Below are 21,550 nucleotides of genomic sequence, written 5' to 3'. Positions count from 1 at the left end.
TGTGTGTGTGTGTGTGTGTGTGTGTGTGTGTGTGTGTGTGTGTGTGTGTGTGTGTGTGTGTGTGTGTGTGTGTGTGTGTGTGTGTGTGTGTGTGTGTGTGTGTGTGTGTGTGTGTTGTACCTTCACAGATGACCTGTGCGTTCCTCTTGTTGGCTGCCAGGTTGATGCAGAAGGAGATGAGCTCAGGTTCCATGTGGCTCTCACCACACTCAAACAGCATCTTCATCAACTGTCAATCAATCATCAATACCAATTCATCATCAATCAATATAGTTGGCCAGTAGTCAGTCAGTGTGTTATGGGTGTGTCTGTTCCCAAGCCTTTCTCTCTACTGTTTGTGTATGGATGTTTGCTTGGCGACATCATTGGCTGAGTGGATGAATCACATCATCACCATGTTGAGGACACTGGTCTCCATAGTTTCCATACAGTCATTTAGTGGGTCGCCATGGTGACACAAGTTGGGTTAACCGCAGAGTACGGGAACAGGCAGCCCTTCCCTGAGGTGAGCAGAAAGGTAGAGGTACAGTACACTCGTTGCTGTCTAATCAGGTCTGTGCCTGTCAAGACCCTGGAGGAGAAACCTGAAAGGGCTAGCAAACAGACAACGAGGAGAGAGAGATAGAGAAATAGAGAGCAAGAGAGAGATGTAGAGAGGGAGGGGGAGAGAGATGGAGAGAGGGAGGGGGAGAGAGAGAGGGGGAGTGGCCACCAGGAAACGGCCTTGGAGGTCAACTTTGGGCGGGCACAGGTTCAAAAGCGAGTCGCCCACAGCCCCTGCCCTCTGCTCCCCGTCTCCCAGCTCTCCTTCTCTGATTTAACATTAAACAGGAAAGGCTTTAAGCAGGGGCACTGCAGGCCCGCTCCCTGTGAGGAGTCAGCAGTGTGCAATCACACACACACACAGGCCCCGAGTCGGGTATCACATACCAGGGGCCCTGGACCCCAAATCAGCCCCGTCTAGACTCTCTGGCACCTGCCTCTGCTTATTTACCACAGCACAGCCAGAGGAGGCCTAGCGCCATACTACACAGCACACCCTCACTATCTAACCCCTCACTGCCCTCCACCCCCATTATCTAACCCCTCACTGCCCTCCACCCCCACTATCTAACCCCTCACTGCCCTCCACCCCTCACCATCTAACCCCTCACTGGCCTCCACCCCCACTATCTAACCCCTCACTGCCCTCCACCCCTCACCATCTAACCCCTCACTGCCCTCCAACCCCACTATCTAACCCCTCACTGCCCTCCACCCCTACCTATCTAACCCCTCACTGCCCTCTACCCCTCACTATCTAATCCCTCACTGCCCTCTACCCCTCACTATCTAATCCCTCACTGCCCTCCACCCCTCACTATCTAATCCCTCACTGCCCTCCACCCCTCCCTATCTAACCCCTCACTGCCCTCCACCCCTCACTATCTAACCCCTCACTGCCCTCCACCCCTCACTATCTAACCCCTCACTGCCCTCCACCCCTCCCTATCTAACCCCTCACTGCCCTCCACCCCTCACTGCCCTCCACCCCTCATGATCTAATCCCTCACTGCCCTCACTATCTAACCCCTCACTGCCCTCCACCCCTCCCTATCTAACCCCTCACTGCCCTCTACCCCTCACTATCTAACCCCTCACTGCCCTCCACCCCCACAATCTAACCCCTCACTGCCCTCTACCCTCACTATCTAACCCCTCACTGCCCTCCACCCCTCACTATCTACCCCTCACTGCCCTCCACCATCTAACCCCTCACTGCCTTCCACCCCTCACTGCCCTCCACCCCTCATGATCTAATCCCTCACTGCCCTCACTATCTAACCCCTCACTGCCCTCCACCCCTACCTATCTAACCCCTCACTGCCCTCCACCCCTCACTATCTAATCCCTCACTGCCCTCCACCCCTCACTATCTAACCCCTCACTGCCCTCTACCCCTCACTATCTAACCCCTCACTGCCCTCTACCCCTCACTATCTAATCCCTCACTGCCCTCCACCCCTCGCTATCTAATCCCTCACTGCCCTCCACCCCTCACTATCTAACCCCTCACTGCCCTCACCACCCCCTCCACCTATCTAACCCCTCACTGCCCTCCACCCCTCACTGCCCTCCACCCCTCATGATCTAATCCCTCACTGCCCTAACTATCTAACCCCTCACTGCCCTCCACCCCTCACCATCTAACCCCTCACTGCCCTCCAACCCCACTATCTAACCCCTCACTGCCCTCCACCCCTACCTATCTAACCCCTCACTGCCCTCTACCCCTCACTATCTAATCCCTCACTGCCCTCTACCCCTCACTATCTAATCCCTCACTGCCCTCCACCCCTCACTATCTAATCCCTCACTGCCCTCCACCCCTCCCTATCTAACCCCTCACTGCCCTCCACCCCTCACTATCTAACCCCTCACTGCCCTCCACCCCTCACTATCTAACCCCTCACTGCCCTCCACCCCTCCCTATCTAACCCCTCACTGCCCTCCACCCCTCACTGCCCTCCACCCCTCATGATCTAATCCCTCACTGCCCTCACTATCTAACCCCTCACTGCCCTCCACCCCTCCCTATCTAACCCCTCACTGCCCTCTACCCCTCACTATCTAACCCCTCACTGCCCTCCACCCCCACAATCTAACCCCTCACTGCCCTCTACCCCTCACTATCTAACCCCTCACTGCCCTCCACCCCTCACTATCTAACCCCTCACTGCCCTCCACCCCTCCATCTAACCCCTCACTGCCTTCCACCCCTCACTGCCCTCCACCCCTCATGATCTAATCCCTCACTGCCCTCACTATCTAACCCCTCACTGCCCTCCACCCCTACCTATCTAACCCCTCACTGCCCTCTACCCCTCACTATCTAATCCCTCACTGCCCTCCACCCCTCACTATCTAACCCCTCACTGCCCTCTACCCCTCACTATCTAACCCCTCACTGCCCTCTACCCCTCACTATCTAATCCCTCACTGCCCTCCACCCCTCGCTATCTAATCCCTCACTGCCCTCCACCCCTCACTATCTAACCCCTCACTGCCCTCCACCCCTCCCTATCTAACCCCTCACTGCCCTCCACCCCCCTCACCTCGCCCTCCACCCCTCACTGATCTAATCCCTCACTGCCCTACACTATCTAACCCCTCACTGCCCTTCACCCCTCCCTATCTAACCCCTCACTGCCCTCCACCCCTCCCTATCTAACCCCTCACTGCCCTCCACCCCTCACAATCTAACCCCTCACTGCCCTTCACCCCTCCCTATCTAACCCCTCACTGCCCTCCACCCCTCACTGCCCTCCACCCCTCATGATCTAATCCCTCACTGCCCTCACTATCTAACCCCTCACTGCCCTCCACCCCTCCCTATCTAACCCCTCACTGCCCTCTACCCCTCACTATCTAATCCCTCACTGCCCTCCACCCCTACCTATCTAACCCCTCACTGCCCTCCACCCCTACAATCTAACCCCTCACTGCCCTCCACCCCTACCTATCTAACCCCTCACTGCCCTCCACCCCCACAATCTAACCCCTCACTGCCCTCTACCCTCACTATCTAACCCCTCACTGCCCTCCACCCCTCACTATCTAACCCCTCACTGCCCTCCACCATCTAACCCCTCACTGCCTTCCACCCCTCACTGCCCTCCACCCCCACTATCTAACCCCTCACTGCCCTCCACCCCTCATGATCTAATCCCTCACTGCCCTCCACCCCTACATGATCTAATCCCTCACTGCCCTCCACCCCTCCCGATCTAACCCCTCACTGCCCTCCACCCCTCCCTATCTAACCCCTCACTGCCCTCCACCCCTCACTATCTAATCCCTCACTGCCCTCCACCCCTACCTATCTAACCCCTCACTGCCCTCCACCCCTCACTATCTAATCCCTCACTGCCCTCCACCCCTCACTGCCCTCCACCCCTCCCTATCTAACCCCTCACTGCCCTCCACCCCTCCCTATCTAACCCCTCACTGCCCTCCACCCCTCACTATCTAATCCCTCACTGCCCTCCACCCCTACCTATCTAACCCCTCACTGCCCTCCACCCCTCACTATCTAACCCCTCACTGCCCTCCACCCCTCCCTATCTAACCCCTCACTGCCCTCCACCCCTCACTGCCCTCCACCCCTCCCTATCTAACCCCTCACTGCCCTCCACCCCTCACTATCTAACCCCTCACTGCCCTCCACCCCTCCCTATCTAACCCCTCACTGCCCTCCACCCCTACCTATCTAACCCCTCACTGCCCTCCACCCCTCCCTATCTAATCCCTCACTGCCCTCCACCCCTCACTATCTAACCCCTCACTGCCCTCCACCCCTACCTATCTAACCCCTCACTGCCCTCCACCCCTCCCTATCTAACCCCTCACTGCCCTCCACCCCTCACTATCTAACCCCTCACTGCCCTCCACCCCTCCCTATCTAACCCCTCACTGCCCTCCACCCCTCACTGCCCTCCACCCCTCCCTATCTAACCCCTCACTGCCCTCCACCCCTCACTATCTAACCCCTCACTGCCCTCCACCCCTCACTATCTAACCCCTCACTGCCCTCCACCCCTACCTATCTAACCCCTCACTGCCCTCCACCCCTCCCTATCTAACCCCTCACTGCCCTCCACCCCTACCTATCTAATCCCTCACTGCCCTCCACCCCTCCCTATCTAACCCCTCACTGCCCTCCACCCCTACCTATCTAATCCCTCACTGCCCTCCACCCCTCCCTATCTAACCCCTCACTGCCCTCCACCCCTCCCTATCTAACCCCTCACTGCCCTCCACCCCTCACAATCTAACCCCTCACATCTAACCCCTCACTGCCCTCCACCCCTCGCTATCTAATCCCTCACTGCCCTCCACCCCTCCCTATCTAACCCCTCACTGCCCTCCACCCCTCCCTATCTAACCCCTCACTGCCCTCCACCCCTACCTATCTAACCCCTCACTGCCCTCCACCCCTCCCTATCTAACCCCTCACTGCCCTCCACCCCTCCCTATCTAATCCCTCACTGCCCTCCACCCCTCCCTATCTAACCCCTCACTGCCCTCCACCCCTCCCTATCTAACCCCTCACTGCCCTCCACCCCTCACAATCTAACCCCTCACTGCCCTCCACCCCTCACAATCTAACCCCTCACTGCCCTCCACCCCTCCCTATCTAATCCCTCACTGCCCTCCACCCCTCCCTATCTAACCCCTCACTGCCCTCCACCCCTCCCTATCTAACCCCTCACTGCCCTCCACCCCTCACAATCTAACCCCTCACTGCCCTCCACCCCTCCCTATCTAACCCCTCACTGCCCTCCACCCCTCCCTATCTAACCCCTCACTGCCCTCCACCCCTCCCTATCTAACCCCTCACTGCCCTCCACCCCTACCTATCTAACCCCTCACTGCCCTCCACCCCTCCCTATCTAACCCCTCACTGCCCTCCACCCCTACCTATCTAACCCCTCACTGCCCTCCACCCCTCACTGCCCTCCACCCCTCCCTATCTAACCCCTCACTGCCCTCCACCCCTCCCTATCTAACCCCTCACTGCCCTCCACCCCTCCCTATCTAACCCCTCACTGCCCTCCACCCCTCCCTATCTAACCCCTCACTGCCCTCCACCCCTCACTATCTAACCCCTCACTGCCCTCCACCCCTCACTATCTAACCCCTCACTGCCCTCCACCCCTACCTATCTAACCCCTCACTGCCCTCCACCCCTCCCTATCTAACCCCTCACTGCCCTCCACCCCTCCCTATCTAACCCCTCACATCTAAGCCCTCACTGCCCTCCACCCCTCCCTATCTAACCCCTCACTGCCCTCCACCCCTACCTATCTAACCCCTCACTGCCCTCCACCCCTCACCTATCTAACCCCTCACTGCCCTCCACCCCTACCTATCTAACCCCTCACTGCCCTCCACCCCTACCTATCTAACCCCTCACTGCCCTCCACCCCTCACTATCTAACCCCTCACTGCCCTCCACCCCTCACTATCTAACCCCTCACTGCCCTCCACCCCTACCTATCTAACCCCTCACTGCCCTCCACCCCTCCCTATCTAACCCCTCACTGCCCTCCACCCCTCCCTATCTAACCCCTCACTGCCCTCCACCCCTACCTATCTAACCCCTCACTGCCCTCCACCCCTACCTATCTAACCCCTCACTGCCCTCCACCCCTACCTATCTAACCCCTCACTGCCCTCCACCCCTCACTATCTAACCCCTCACATCTAACCCCTCACTGCCCTCCATCCCCTACCTATCTAACCCCTCACTGCCCTCCACCCCTACCTATCTAACCCCTCACTGCCCTCCACCCCTCCCTATCTAACCCCTCACTGCCCTCCACCCCTACCTATCTAACCCCTCACTACCCTCCACCCCTCCCTATCTAACCCCTCACTGCCCTCCACCCCTACCTATCTAACCCCTCACTGCCCTCCACCCCTACCTATCTAACCCCTCACTGCCCTCCACCCCTCCCTATCTAACCCCTCACTGCCCTCCACCCCTCCCTATCTAACCCCTCACTGCCCTCCACCCCTACCTATCTAACCCCTCACTGCCCTCCACCCCTCCCTATCTAACCCCTCACTGCCCTCCACCCCTCGCTATCTAACCCCTCACTGCCCTCCACCCCCACTATCTAACCCCTCACATCTAACCCCTCACTGCCCTCCACCCCTACCTATCTAACCCCTCACTGCCCTCCACCCCTACCTATCTAACCCCTCACTGCCCTCCACCCCTCCCTATCTAACCCCTCACTGCCCTCCACCCCTCCCTATCTAACCCCTCACTGCCCTCCACCCCTCCCTATCTAACCCCTCACTGCCCTCCACCCCTCCCTATCTAACCCCTCACTGCCCTCCACCCCTCCCTATCTAATCCCTCACTGCCCTCCACCCCTCACAATCTAACCCCTCACTGCCCTCCACCCCTCACATCTAACCCCTCACTGCCCTCCACCCCTCACATCTAACCCCTCACTGCCCTCCACCCCTACCTATCTAACCCCTCACTGCCCTCCACCCCTACCTATCTAACCCCTCACTGCCCTCCACCCCTACCTATCTAACCCCTCACTGCCCTCCACCCCTCCCTATCTAACCCCTCACTGCCCTCCACCCCTCCCTATCTAACCCCTCACTGCCCTCCACCCCTCCCTATCTAACCCCTCACTGCCCTCCACCCCTCCCTATCTAATCCCTCACTGCCCTCCACCCCTCACAATCTAACCCCTCACATCTAACCCCTCACTGCCCTCCACCCCTCCCTATCTAACCCCTCACTGCCCTCCACCCCTACCTATCTAACCCCTCACTGCCCTCCACCCCTACCTATCTAACCCCTCACTGCCCTTCACCCCTCCCTATCTAACCCCTCACTGCCCTCCACCCCTACCTATCTAACCCCTCACTGCCCTCCACCCCTCCCTATCTAACCCCTCACTGCCCTCCACCCCTACCTATCTAACCCCTCACTGCCCTCTACCCCTCCCTATCTAACCCCTCACTGCCCTCCACCCCTACCTATCTAACCCCTCACTGCCCTCCACCCCTCACTGCCCTCCACCCCTCACAATCTAACCCCTCACATCTAACCCCTCACATCTAACCCCTCACTGCTCTCCACCCCTCACTGCCCTCCACCCCCACTCTTCTCCTCTCTACCTTTCCTCCCTGGGCCTGGGTCAGGCCTGACCCAGCTCTTCTCCCCTCTACCTTTCCTCCCTGGGCCTGGGTCAGGCCTGCCTGGTGTAGAGGAGAAGAGCTGGGTCAGGCCTGCCTGGTAGGGAAGAGAAGGAGAGAAAGGAAAAGGAGTAGGGGCGGGAAGTATATGTTGAACTGGCCAAAGAGCAAGGACAAAAAAAATAGGTAGCTTGATGAGGAAGCCTGTCCAGAGAGAGAGAGGGAAGATGGAGAGTAGAGGGGTCAAGACCATCCCTGGAGGGGAGGGGATTAGAGGGCCTGGGGTCAAAGGTCTATTTCCGGTCATGCTGCTACCCAGCATCCTTTCTGACACTCCGACCCCGCAGGGCAGATCTACTGGCGACACGACCCACTACACAAACAACCCTGTTTATGAGCATCTGGCCCGCATTTACACCCAATCTTACAACACAAACAGAATAAACATTTAAATAATCTATGAAAGACTGACAGGAATTCAGACAAAACGTAATCAATATGACATCGCCTCAATTCCATTCTGACATCACTCAAATCTTGAACGCTCAAAATCAATTCTCTAGATACAGCGCTCCAATTAGTAAAAATAAAAAAATGGTATGAATAAATGGAGCTTTCATCACAGTGAGAGTGAAGGCTGGTCAGCTGTCCTCCGGTGTTTGAGTGCAGATGTAGCTCGTCCCCCTCTCTCTCCATCCCGCTCTTTCTCTCTCCATTCATCCCACTCTCACAAGCTCTCTTTCTCTCTCCATTCCTCCCACAAGCTCTCTTTCTCTCTCCATTCCTCCCACTCTCACAAGCTCTCTTTCTCTCTCCATTCCTCCCACTCTCACAAGCTCTCTTTCTCTCTCCATTCCTCCCACTCTCACAAGCTCTCTTTCTCTCTCCATTCCTCCCACTCTCACAAGCTCTCTTTCTCTCTACATTCCTCCCACTCTCACAAGCTCTCTTTTTCTCTGTCCATCCTCCCCTCTGTCCATCCATCCCCGGCTCTCCATCTATCCCTCTCCTTCTTTCCATCCCTCTCCGCCCCTCCCTCTCTCTCTCATGAATAATTCCAGGGCTGTTAGCCTCGATGCTAATGCTGTCTGGTCTGCAGCCCTGGCCCCTGGGTGTACATTACCCAGTCTTACCTGTGGTATGCAGTCTGTGTAGGCAAACATGGACTTGAATCGGTCATCCACACTGATGTGGTACAGAATGCACATACACAGCTGTCCCTGCTTCTCGTCAGCTGGAACATAAACAGAGAGAGAGAGAAGAGAAGCACAGAGACAGAGACAGACAGACATAGACAGAGGTGAATGAATAAATGAATGAGGAGCTGTACACTTACATTCTGCTTCATGGGACGAGACTAGTGTGTGACACACACGTCCACTACAATACAGGTTAAGTAACATACAGTTAACCACCACTCTAAAACGATATGGTTTAGTAGTAGAAAAGCTAGCTATGCAAAGACAATGAAAACATTTTCTTATTGCAGGTTTATAGGAGGTTATTTTACAGCAGTCTGAGGGACGTGGCTCTGACTCTGTGTTAAACTGTCAGGTAGATCTGCTCTCTCAGAGTGTTTAGGAGTTTGACCCAAACCACTGCAGGGCGAATGCAGGCCTCTCCAGAGAGGCAGCTAACTAACACCATGGAGTCACTGAAACGTCTGAGGACCTAAGTAGTTTAAAGACTGGTCTGTGGAGGTAGAGGGGCCGACCACATTGAGTCAGAACAGAACTAGCGATGGTGATGGTCCTCAGCAAGACCACTGATCTGACAGAGCAGAGCAACCCAGTCCAGTACTAACTGGTCCTAAGCCGTGGTCAGGGATCATGTAGGGGAGGCAGCCTACTGGAACCAGATGGGCTCACTGAACTCCTGGAAACAAGGGAAAAGAGACGGCTTGGAGGTTTCATTGGGAAAACAGGAGGAAGCATCAATTTTACTGCCTTTAATAAAGCTACGCTGCTCAGGCCCTTGCAGTGCCACGATTGGCACAAACATGTGCTTCTCATTAGTGGAGCCCTCAACCTATACCTTAACACACTCACATGAGCGTGCACATAAGACACACTCACACTCATCTGACCTGGCAAACTCCCTCACTACACCGGTAGAAACATGGAGGATCCTTTATGGGGAAAGAGAGAGACCCCATTAAAATGTTCAAAACACCACTAGAGCCCCAGTGAAAGAAAGAGTGGGGAGCTGTTAAGAATTATCTAGAGTGTTCAGGGGCAGTTAGTGGGAGAGCTAAACTCCAATTACACCCTGTTCTGATTTAAAACCACTCAACCTTGATCAAATCACACCGCCATGCATTAGTGGTCTCTGGGGCAGTTGTGTGGACAGTATACTATTGTTGTTAGTACAATTTATTGAGTAAATAAGAATACTGGTTCAATCTTCAAAGAAAAAACCCATAAAGAAAATGTCCCTGCAATAGCCATTCAGTGTAATGGAATGATTCTGGAAAAAATGAGGAGTATTTTCTTTACTGTAAAACGGGGTACTTCAGCAGCACCCATGACAGATAGTCACGTCAACAACAAAGAGCCAGTGGTCAGGTGAAGGGTTGAAAGGATTGAGATGTCGTAGTTGGTCCTAAATCCTGGTTGAGATGGAGGGATCAGGAGGAAGGTGAAGAGGAGGAGTAACCCACACTTTTCCCTTTCATCTTATCAGCTCAGGTTGGGAAACCCTAGTGGGGGCTGATGGGACAGGGATCAGAGGGATGGCAGACGTCACCTCACACCCTCACAGCAGATCAGAACAGAGAGGAACGCTTATCTCTCTGGAGATAAGAGGGGCATCTCTGGACACAAACACAGAGGAAAGGACACCACATCACAGAGGCTAGAGGATGATTAATAAGGCCTCTATTCATCTGAGTTTGAAAAACACACACACACACACACACACACACACACACACACACACACACACACACACACACACACACACACACACACACACACACACACACACACACACACACTAAAAGTCAAGAATAGACAAAAGTGTAATAGCAATGGGAAAGAGTGAATCTTACAAACACACACACAGACACACGCTCTCTAAAATCAGCACAGGAGGTTGGTGGCATCTTAAGTGAGGAGGACGAACTCGTGGTATTGACTGGAGCGGAATGAGTGGAACGGTATTAAATACAACAAACACATGGTTTCCATGGTTTCCAGGTATTTGATGCCATTCCATTCGCTCCGTTTCAGACAATATTATGAGCCGTTCTCCCCTCAGCAGCCTCCACTGAAAATGAGATATATTCAGCTATGTTTAGCCTAAGTGTGGACAGGACATGCGCCTCTACATGATGTGTGTATGCGTAGGTGCGCGCGCACATGTCTCATTCTAAAAGAAAAGAAAAAAAATCCCTCCCAAATCTCTGTAGACCCCTCCTCAGCCTCTCCGACCGGCTCCTACAAAAACAACATTTATGCTGGGGCCCAGAGTGTTATTCTAACAAATATATTATATTAATTATGCAAGTCACCCGACCCTCCCTGGAGAGGCTTCAAAGGGCCCATCACAGATGCTCCCAGCCGTGCCACATGACCCCCTGGATGAGCTAACGCACCAATCACACACTGGATCTTGTTTCAGGAAGTCATTTTTCTAATGGCCACCAGAGCCAGAACCAGCCTCGCTGTGTCCACAGCTTTAAAACAGCCTGCACCTGCACACACTGACACACACTTACTTAGACATACTGAAACGCACACACACACTCTCAAACACACACACACACACACACAGGGAGTTGTGTCTGTCAGTACCTAGCATTAAGGAGAGTTTGTGGATGAGTCCAGCCTGAACCATCTGGCTGCGGAGGCCTGTGTCAAAGGAGAGGTTGAGGAGCAGACGCAGGGTAGTGTTCAGTAGGTTCTCATGATCACAGGCCAGCAGCCTGGCCAGCTTCTCCACCGCATACGTCTCTGCCTGAACACCAGGGAAAAGCCTAGTTACTCAACACATCCCGGTAGAAAGTACACCTCTACACACCCTACTTCAATAACCAATCCCACAATCCTTCTTTCACCATATTGGACTTCATCAGACTTCACCCGTGTTGGGGTCAGTTTCATTTGAACTGAGTTCCTTCAATTAATAACTTGAAATGAATTCAATGGATTTGTAACAGTCAGAATGCCAAGAGAAAGCAGCGTAGACACACAGTGTTTATAGGCAGGTGGAGGTGTTGAGATGATGCATCAAGGACATGTCTAAAACGTACCAGGAAAGTAGAGCAATCCATATACCTGCACAGTGGAAGAGGTGTGTGTGTGTGTGTGTGTGTGTGTGTGTGTGTGTGTGTGTGTGTGTGTGTGTGTGTGTGTGTGTGTGTGTGTGTGTGTGTGTGTGTGTGTGTGTGTCCTAAGTACACTGCTACTGTGTTCACAAGGAAATCCCCACAATTACAAATACAGTCTGCACGTAATCAACTGTAGTTCCTTTCACTATCGTACAACTGTTATCTGGTGTTCAATACAATCCTAACTCAGCCTGGCTTGATAAAGGCACACCAACTGGCTGAGATCAGATCCAGGAGGAACTGCATTACAGTAGGACATAGAGCAGTGATCACTAAAGTCTGGACTAGAAGACATTTAAAAAAACAACTCTTACCCTAACAAAATGTAAACCATTAGAGATTACCTCAATCGGAGGACCTGCGACTTTTTATGTATTTTCCTCACCATGTTGAGACTCCTGGCCTTTTTTTCTCCTCCTTCATCCTTGCATCCCTCCCCCTCTCCCACCCTCCCTCCCTCCCTCCCTCCCTCCATCCCTCACCATGTCATTCTTGTTCTCCAGGAAGATGCTGAGTTTCTTGAGGAAGGAGACCACGAGCACCAGTAGCTCCTCGTCCTCCCGGTCCAGGGTCTTCACCAGCATGTGGACAATGTTCTTGTTCCTCATTTTCAGCTCTGTACGTGTGTCCTCAGCCAGGTTTAACAACAGGTACAGAGCCACTGGGGAGCACAGGGAGAGGACTTGGGACTTGAGAATTAGATATTGCTCTAACCTGTTATTACTATGTTATAACCAATGCAAAAAAAATAAAAAATAATCATATACTGTGTAATACTTTGTAATGTAATCACCATGTTATTACATAATAATCCATGTAAAAAATATGTAGAATATTATGTAATACTATCACGTAATCACCATGTTATTATCATAATAATAAATGTAAAAAAATATGTAAAATACTATGTAATACTGTCATGTAATCACCATGTTATTACCATAATAATAAATGTAAAAAGAAGTTATACTATGTAATATTGTCATGTTATCACCATGTTATTACCATGTAATAACTGATATACAAAATATACAATGCAATGTAATCACTATGTTATTAATTGTAATATTATTGCTTATTACATCATTGCATTATCAAGCACTAACAGTGCTGCTCAACACATCACTGGCCTTCTGCTCAACACATCACTGGCCTTCTGCTCAACACATCACTGGCCTTCTGCTCAACACATCACTGGCCTTCTGCTCAACACATCACTGGCCTTCTGTTCAACACATCACTGGCCTTCTGCTCAACACATCACTGGCCTTCTGCTCAACACATCACTGGCCTTCTGCTCAACACATCACTGGCCTTCTGTTCAACACATCACTGGCCTTCTGCTCAACACATCACTGGCCTTCTGCTCAACACATCACTGGCCTTCTGCTCAACACATCACTGGCCTTCTGTTCAACACATCACTGGCCTTCTGCTCAACACATCACTGGCCTTCTGTTCAACACATCACTGGCCTTCTGTTCAACACATCACTGGCCTTCTGCTCAACACATCACTGGCCTTCTGCTCAACACATCACTGGCCTTCTGCTCAACACATCACTGGCCTTCTGCTCAACACATCACTGGCCTTCTGCTCAACACATCACTGGCCTTCTGCTCAACACATCACTGGCCTTCTGCTCAACACATCACTGGCCTTCTGCTCAACACATCACTGGCCTTCTGCTCAACACATCACTGGCCTTCTGCTCAACACATCACTGGCCTTCTGCTAGGCATGGTAATGTACCACTTTTACTGTACCTCGTAGAAGCTGCTCCTGCTTGCTCAGGAGGCCCTGGTATTTCTTCAAGGCTTTCTCATGTTCCTTCTTCACATTCTGGTTGTCAGGGTCCTCTTCATGTGAAAACAGTCAAGGAAGGAGTACTGCTGCTACACTGATCCAATCAACTCACCACAGAGAACTGATATAGTCACATGTTTTATATCAGTCTATTACAACGTCCAAAAAATAACAACAATTCATTGCCTTTCCTTCTATACTGTGACATTATGATTAAAATTAAGAGATATGCCAACACTGAGGACAGCAGAGACCCTGAGGTGTTGACCCTCTGTGAAGCAGCAAGGTATTGTAACATCATTCATGTGACCTTTGACCTTAGCTGAAGGATATAAGCCTTCTTCTTCTTCTGCAGTTCATCCTGCCAGAGGTCGTACCTCTTCAGCTCGTGTTCAGTGATGTTCATACAGAGGGCTCCGATCTTATAGTGGGTCACTAGCCCATGAAACTGGGAGAAACTGGGGATGGGAAGAGGAAAGGTTTACAAGGCTTCCACTTATTCAAAAGTGCACATCGTTCATCATCACGCAACACCTATTTGGACCACAATCGGGAGCTCAGATTGAAATGATCCCATCACCTGAGAGCTTAGTCCAAAAAAGTTGTGCCAAAATAAAACCTTAAAAGCATCGAGTCCAACAGTATCTCTTACTCATAATCAGCCAGACACAAACCAGATCATTGTAAAACCCCAACAGCATAGCACTGCCATGGAGCGAGATCAAGAAAGACTATCAGTTTTCAGAACAGCGTAGATCCGCTCACAACTCAAATCGTTCTTGACAAGTAGTTTATATATCATCCTTTCAATGGTAATTTTAATGTTTCCTGAAACCCCTGGTTGGAAAGAAAGGTTTTGGGCTATGTTGTCATAGTTATGTGACTTCTGTCAGAACGAGAGAGAGAGAGAGAGAGGGAAGAAAGAGAGGGAAGAAAGAGAGGGAATTGTGTACCTGGAGAAGCAGAAGAAGACGTAGATAATGGTAGTTGCCATGTCAACGCTCTGTTTCCAGTCCTCCCTCAGGACTCTGGCCAGGGCTCCCAGGGCCGTTTCTGACGAGGAGCAGACACACAGTCAGGTTAGAAAGACATGGTATGTGTGTGTGTGGGGGGGGGGTAGGAGATAGGGTGGGGGCAAGGAGAGAGGGAAGTGATCGAGGAAGTGGAGAAGGGATTATTTGAAGGAAATGGACAGACTGTTAGGATTGGGAAGGGAAGTATGGAGTAGGGGTGATGGAAAGAGTCAACTAGAGATGACAGTCAGGTTGGGGTTGGGGTGGGAGGTTAAGGTAAGGAACCTGGGTGAATGTAAGGGGTTCCAGGCTCACATGGCTTTGAGCTATGGGTGACCTTCATTGTAAAGACACATATCACGTTGTTCCATTTCCCCTGGCCCTCTCCTCTTTCCTCACTGACCCCAGGTCTCACAGTTCTACCATTATCAACATCTGACCACTTGGTGCGTTACGACAAAGTGAACTTGTGATGCATATTGACAGTTACAAATGAAGCCATGCCATCTTCTGACAGTTGTAATGGATGATGGCCTTGTGCTGTTGTGAGAGAAAACAGCTCTGTCATCAGGGAAGGGAATAGGAAGGGCTTGGCTGTGTTTTTCTTATGAATGGGATGGGCTGCTAGCTGAGAGAATAGATTATATCAACCAATGACACTAGAGTTTGGCTAGCATCTGGCCTGTATAGCTTTCATACACCCAGCAGAGCAGAGTAGGGATGGGTGCAAGTACTCGAGTATAACCAGTAATTGGAACAACAAATAGCATACCGCAAACGTTTTGCCTTCAGCCTGGTTTCACGCTTATATGCGAGTATTCGAGTACTCAAAATGACTTTCATGAAAATACTCGAACATAGACATTCTCTAAAATGCCCAGTCCATAGAGAAGATGATTACTCTGGGGCATACCATTGTGACAGATGAGGAAGGAACTCAAGGAAGGAGCGTACCATTCTGCAGGAGCTCTTCCAGGTTGTCAGGGTTGCGGGCGAGGTGGAGAATTAGGGTGGCTCCCCTGACCTTCTCTGGGATGTCTTCATACAGCAGCTCCACATAGTCATCTATGCTGTTGATGTTGGCCTCCTCATCCAGCTGACAACGACCCAGATACAGTATGGGTGAGGAATGAGGAGGATTATTAACACAGAAATAATGCAATGAATCATGGTATCAAATACAAAGAAATAGGCACAGACACACTGTCACACACACACACACACAGATATTTGAAGACGCTCTCCTTACCTCCATCCCCTCAAATGGTGTGAGGTCTCTGGGCGAATGTTTCTCTTGTTTGTCTGTGATGTGCAGGACAGGACAGCAAAGACACTAGTCAGCATGATGAACGTGTATTTACGTAATGCGTCATTCAGCCTGCAACTGCAGCCTATCAGGACCAGGCGTTACCATGATGTAACCATTACCTGGCTTCTTGCGGTTCTGCAGGTAGAACAGCAGTTGTTCCACCTCTGGAAGTTTAGATGGATGAATGAGCCTGCATTCCTCCACCACCCTGCGAGCCAGGGTGGCAATGTCCGTGTTGGCGTTTAAGCTTTTAAGGCGGATGCTGTGAATAGAAAATACATATTTGGAGCAATTTTCTTAGAAACAAAAAAAGCTATTTCCAATAACTTTTCAATTACTTCATCTTTTGTTAGGGCAAAATCAAATCAAACTTGATTTGTCACATGCGCCGAATACAACAGGTGTAGACCTTACAGTGAAATGCTTACTTACAAGCCCTTAACCGCAGTGCAGTTCAAGACAGAGTTGAGAAAATATTTACCAAATAAACTAAAGTAAAAAATTATAAAATACAGATCAAGCCAAAAAAAATCAAGCTAAAGCATCATGTAACAGGGTAGGAAATGACCACTATTTTGGTCAGTGTTTCCCCTGGGACTCTACTTAGTGGTGAACATGGTATGTATAAAAGAACCCATTGGACCTGTTCAGTAGTGATGGGCATTCGAGTATTTTCTGTGAACCGGCTCATTTAGCTCTATTTTGTAAAAGAGCAGGCTCCCAAACGGTTCTTCGTTCAAAATGCTTAAAAATATAGAACCATGAAAAAATTGCTAATCTTCAATGTAAAATGTAAAGACCAAAATGTAGGCTACCATTATGTCTGATCGTGAAATGCGATTTCAAATACATTTTTACCTGGGCAAATTATTAGATAGTCTGCCAAAAAAAGTACGTTTTATTGTTCCGCACTGATTTTTTTTTAGAGTGGACAAGATTTGACGCGCTCTAGCCACTATTTATTGTTTATGCAATGAGGATTTAATTAATTTGTAATTTATCTACAGAAAAACTAAAAAAGCAGTAGTAGCAGTATGCAAATCAGGGAGCCAAATGAACGGCTCTTTCGCCGATGTAATTCGGTTCCCGACGTTCACCAAAAAGATCCGTTCGTTTGCGAACGACCCATTACTACTGTTCAGGTGAGAGTGACTGGAAAAACAACAACTTCAACGCTAATCTAATTTTCGTAGGTAATTCGTTAACGTTACATTAGACCCATGCTTAACTACATTTTCTGACACTCCTTGCGTTCTCCAACCATCGGGTCCCCCATTTCGCCGAGGATAGTCGCTTCCACCTCATACTGAACAACGAGGGCTTTCTCTGTCGGGTGGACATCCAAACTCCCCCGTTTTACTTTCCTATGGATGGAGAGAAATGGCCAGGCAATTGATAATGATGATGATGATCTGGATGATAAACCTGTTTTGATTTACAACATTCAATTCCAACCACCAAATCGTTAGACACTACTAGACAGTAAGCTTGTACACCTCAAAACACACTGCCATCAGACGCACACAAGTGCAACACCTATCGCACCTTCACAAAAAAACATTAAGACATGGCTAAAGACCAATCAGACTTGTGAACATAATCCCTAGAGGTTTATTGCCGTTTTCCATGTCTGTAGCTTGTCCTGTGTTCTTCTGGAGGTGCTCATTGTTTGTCTGTATTGTTATTGTCATTTTTTTTTTAAATAACCTGCTCAGGGATTGCGATTGAAAATTAGCCGGCTGGCTAAAACCGGCACTTTTACTTAAACGTTGATTAATGTGAACTGTCCCTGTGAAGAATGCACTCAAAATACACCAAGTATGTATTTAAAAATAATAATAATAATTTCAAAATACATTATGAGCCACGACGTCACATTTCAGTCACAGCTGATTGTCAAAACATCAGCATCTGTTTTCTAGCCACAGCTGGCTAGCTAACGTTACCTTTTCAAGTACCGTGCATCTTCTGCCTGCAGTTTGTCCATTTCGGAAATTATGGAAAACTCACATTCAATTTTCTTTCACTGTAAATTTAAACAAAACGACTGAATTGTCAAACGGTTACCTAGCTACAATTGAGAGCTCTCATCGTATATAGTTTTGCTGTTGCTAGGGTGAGACTCCCTTCCCAGCATGCAAAGCGGAAAATGCATAGAACGTTGAAATGCGGGACAGAGAGCACCCTATTGCCATCTGTAGGTCTGGAGGAGAACTGTGTATAATGGGTTCAGAAGTGTTGTCCCAGGGACCTAATGCAGGAACATCATGACATCAATCACGCGGTCTCTGTTATGACATAGTCAGCTAATGGATTCTTCAATTTCACTCTTTTGTTGGACTTGGTTTAGTGCTTTCCTATCAGGAACCATTTTAATTGTTTAAATTATACATTTTAGTAATTTAGCAGATGCTCTTATCTAGAGCGACTTACATAAGCTATTAGGTTTAAGTGCTTTGCTCAAGGGCACATTGACAGATTTTTCACATAGTCGGTTTGGTTACTGGCCCAACACTCTTAACCACTAGGCTACCTGACGCCCTTCCAATTGGACACCCTCTTCCTTGGAACCAGCAAGTGATCCATTTTAAAACCTTTTCTATACCGCCTTGAGACTGTTCAAATCAAATGTATTTATATAGCCCTTCTTACATCAGCTGATATCTCAAAGTGCTGTACAGAAACCCAGCCTAAAACACCAAACAGCAAGCAATGCAAGTGTAGAAGCACGGTTGTGATTGATTGGTAGGCTGTTTTAGACTGTCTTTTTATAGTGCTGTAGCAAACATGATGGATGTCCCAACAGAAGAGTCTGGTAACTAAGGTCACAGGGTCAGGTGACATTGACCATGGACCTTACAGGTCAGGGTGTAAATATGTGAACTTTCCCTTGAGTTCACTGGCTAAACATTATACTATATCACCTCAACAGTCTGAATTGGCATGCAGTCTGTAGTCAACAGGTCATTAATATTGACAGCACATGTCTTTAAGGGACAGAAAGTTGTATTACCCAATTTTCACTTTTCACTCCAAAGTGAATGTGCGTGTCAGAGCAACATTTTAAGCTAAAGTGACGGGTGATGTCCAAAGTTCCAAAGTGACGGGTGATGTCATCACTCTAAAATTAGAATGCGTCTCATGGCGGGCACATAATTATTTTCTGGTTGAAACAGAATGTACTGGACATTGCGCTACACTAGATATTTTACTGTGAAGTAATCCATGTTTTGAAGTGTTTGAGTGAAAGGAGGGGCTATAGTTTCCCAATGTGCTGTAATAAGGTTATGTGCTGGGCAACACGAGTTTACGGTAAAATCTATGTAGTAGAGTATTTAAGGAGGAGTCTTTGATACTGTTGATCATACAGGCATTCTCATAGGATTGGCCATGGAGTCATTCCATGTCATTTGGGCCACCATCTCAGTGTTCTGAAATCGTTTCTGTAGTTATAAACTAAAAATATTAGCATTCCTGAAACATTATTTTGTTGAAATTTAATTTGATCACAGATATATTAAGTTAATTGATTGCACCCAAATTGGCCATTTTAATGAATAGGATTCAAATAATATTCAATAAATATAGTAGACTACCCAACATCCAATTTGGACCAAACTTTAAATTCGTAGGATTTATTATAGAATTCAGATAATATTCAATCAATTTAGTTCCACATTATACCCCAACAACCAATATACAGTATCAGTTCTTTATGTTTGACAAGTAGTATGAAGCTGTGGCTTGGAGTATTGCTTCTCCATACTAAGTAATATATTCCCTGTGAATCTGGTGATGTTTTGTTTCTCCCCTGTTCAGAGAAATTAGTAATTGAAGTCACCTGCATTATCTACCATAAAGTAGTGTGGAAGTATCAGGTTTTGACTACTAGATGCCGCTGTTCCTGCTATACCGTCACACTATTTTTAAATCCATTTTGCTGGTATCTTGTGTTTTATTAAATAGATCACAACATTTCCTTTGCAACTTTGGGTAGAAACCCAATAGATTTAGCTCATGATCATCCTCACAATTCAAGCCAGTCCTCCATGAAAGCAAGTTTGTCCTTCCTTTACTCTTAATCTGTGTGCATGAAACAGCCCCTTTGTGTGTGTGGTTTATTCCCTTCAAAAAAGGTCTGGATTAGTTACTGATAGACCATTCTTGTTGAACAAACAAACCATCGGAGTGGCGGGTAGCCTACTGGCCCAACACTCTAACCACTAGGCTACCCGCCACTCCGATGGTTTGTTTGTTCAACAAGAATGGTCTATCAGTAACTAATCCAGACCTTTTTTGAAGGGAATAAACCACACATGCTTTCATGGAGGACTGGCTTGAATTGTGAGGATGATCATGATCGAATCCCCGAGCTGACAACGTAAAAATCTGTCGTTCTGCCACTGAACAAGGCCATCATTGTAAATAAGAATTTGTTCTTAATGTTCTTAACTGACTTGCCTAGTAAAATAAAAATAGGCTACATAAGTTTCAATGTTATGGCCGCTAATGTTCTTCAATGGTATACACTGTATACTGTTTTGCAGTGGTAATGGTGCTACTGTAGGCCCTAGCCCATTTCTCCATCAAAGTTTTGAGTCTTCATGTGAGAAAGCTACCACTTATTGGACTATTCAAATCAAACCAAATCAAATTTTATTGGTCACATACACATGGTTAGCAGATGTTAAAGTGAGTGTAGTGAAATGCTTGTGCTTCTAGTTCCGACTATGCAGTAAAATCTAACAAGTAATATAACAAATCCACAACAACTACCTTATACACAAATGTAAAGGGAAGAATAAGAATATGTACATATAAATATATGGATGAGCGATGGCGTGCGGCATAGACAAGATGCAGTAGATGGTGTAGAATACAGTATATATACATATGAGATGAATAATGTAGGATATGTAAACATTTATAGTGGCATCATTTAAAGTGACTAGTGATACCTCTATGTGAACATTATTAAAGTGGCGTTATTTAAAGTTACTTTATTAAGTCTGTTTATTTAAGTGGCCAGAGATTTGAGTCTGTATGTTGGCAGCAGCCTTCTCTGTGTTAGTGATGGCTGTTTAACAGTCTGATGGCCTTGAGATAGAAGCTGATTTTCAGTCTCTCGGTCCCAGGTTTGATGCACCTGTACTGACCTCGCCTTCTGGATGGTAGCGGGGTGAACAGGCTGTGGCTCGGGTGGTTGTTGTCCTTGATGATCTTTTTGGCCTTCCTGTGACATCGGGTGCTGTAGGTGTCCTGAAGGGCAGGTAGTTTGCCCCCGGTGATGCGTTGTGCAGACCTCACTACCCTCTGGAGAGCCTTGCGGTTGATGGCGGAGCAATTGCCGTACCGGGGATGCAGCCCGACAGGATGCTCTCGATT

The 21,550-nt window shown here is 49.0% G+C and overlaps 1 protein-coding gene across 4 annotated transcripts in view; it reads right to left on the bottom strand.

Annotated features, from left to right (window-relative positions):
* The window catches only part of kifap3a (kinesin-associated protein 3a), a 38,073-nt gene extending 19,773 nt beyond the window's left edge, over window positions 1–18,300 (bottom strand). For 2 of the 4 annotated variants that reach the window (XR_011668362.1, XM_071346341.1), the window contains exons 1-12: window positions 18,112–18,292; window positions 17,395–17,529; window positions 16,285–16,427; window positions 16,106–16,158; window positions 15,811–15,952; window positions 14,797–14,896; window positions 14,177–14,301; window positions 13,804–13,902; window positions 12,520–12,698; window positions 11,502–11,664; window positions 8,841–8,941; window positions 121–229 (exon numbers count right to left, since the gene is read on the bottom strand). Coding sequence is in view for 3 of the 4 variants with exons in the window: in XM_071346341.1 (XP_071202442.1) it covers window positions 121–229; window positions 8,841–8,941; window positions 11,502–11,664; window positions 12,520–12,698; window positions 13,804–13,902; window positions 14,177–14,301; window positions 14,797–14,896; window positions 15,811–15,952; window positions 16,106–16,158; window positions 16,285–16,427; window positions 17,395–17,529; window positions 18,112–18,152 (1,390 nt within the window). In the remaining variant the exon portion in view is untranslated. Of the gene's footprint in view, window positions 1–120; window positions 230–8,840; window positions 8,942–11,501; window positions 11,665–12,519; window positions 12,699–13,803; window positions 13,903–14,176; window positions 14,302–14,796; window positions 14,897–15,810; window positions 15,953–16,105; window positions 16,159–16,284; window positions 16,428–17,376; window positions 17,530–18,111 lie in introns of those variants that run through there. The other 2 variants (XM_071346342.1, XM_071346343.1) reach the window with 2 other exon arrangements.
* Between the last annotated feature and the right edge of the window lie 3,250 nt (window positions 18,301–21,550).

The sequence above is a fragment of the Salvelinus alpinus genome, chromosome 16 (genome assembly GCF_045679555.1).
Source record: "Salvelinus alpinus chromosome 16, SLU_Salpinus.1, whole genome shotgun sequence".
Lineage (NCBI taxonomy): Eukaryota > Metazoa > Chordata > Actinopteri > Salmoniformes > Salmonidae > Salvelinus > Salvelinus alpinus.
The sequence above is the reverse complement of the archived record's forward strand: the minus strand, read 5'-3'. Positions and strand labels throughout refer to the sequence as shown.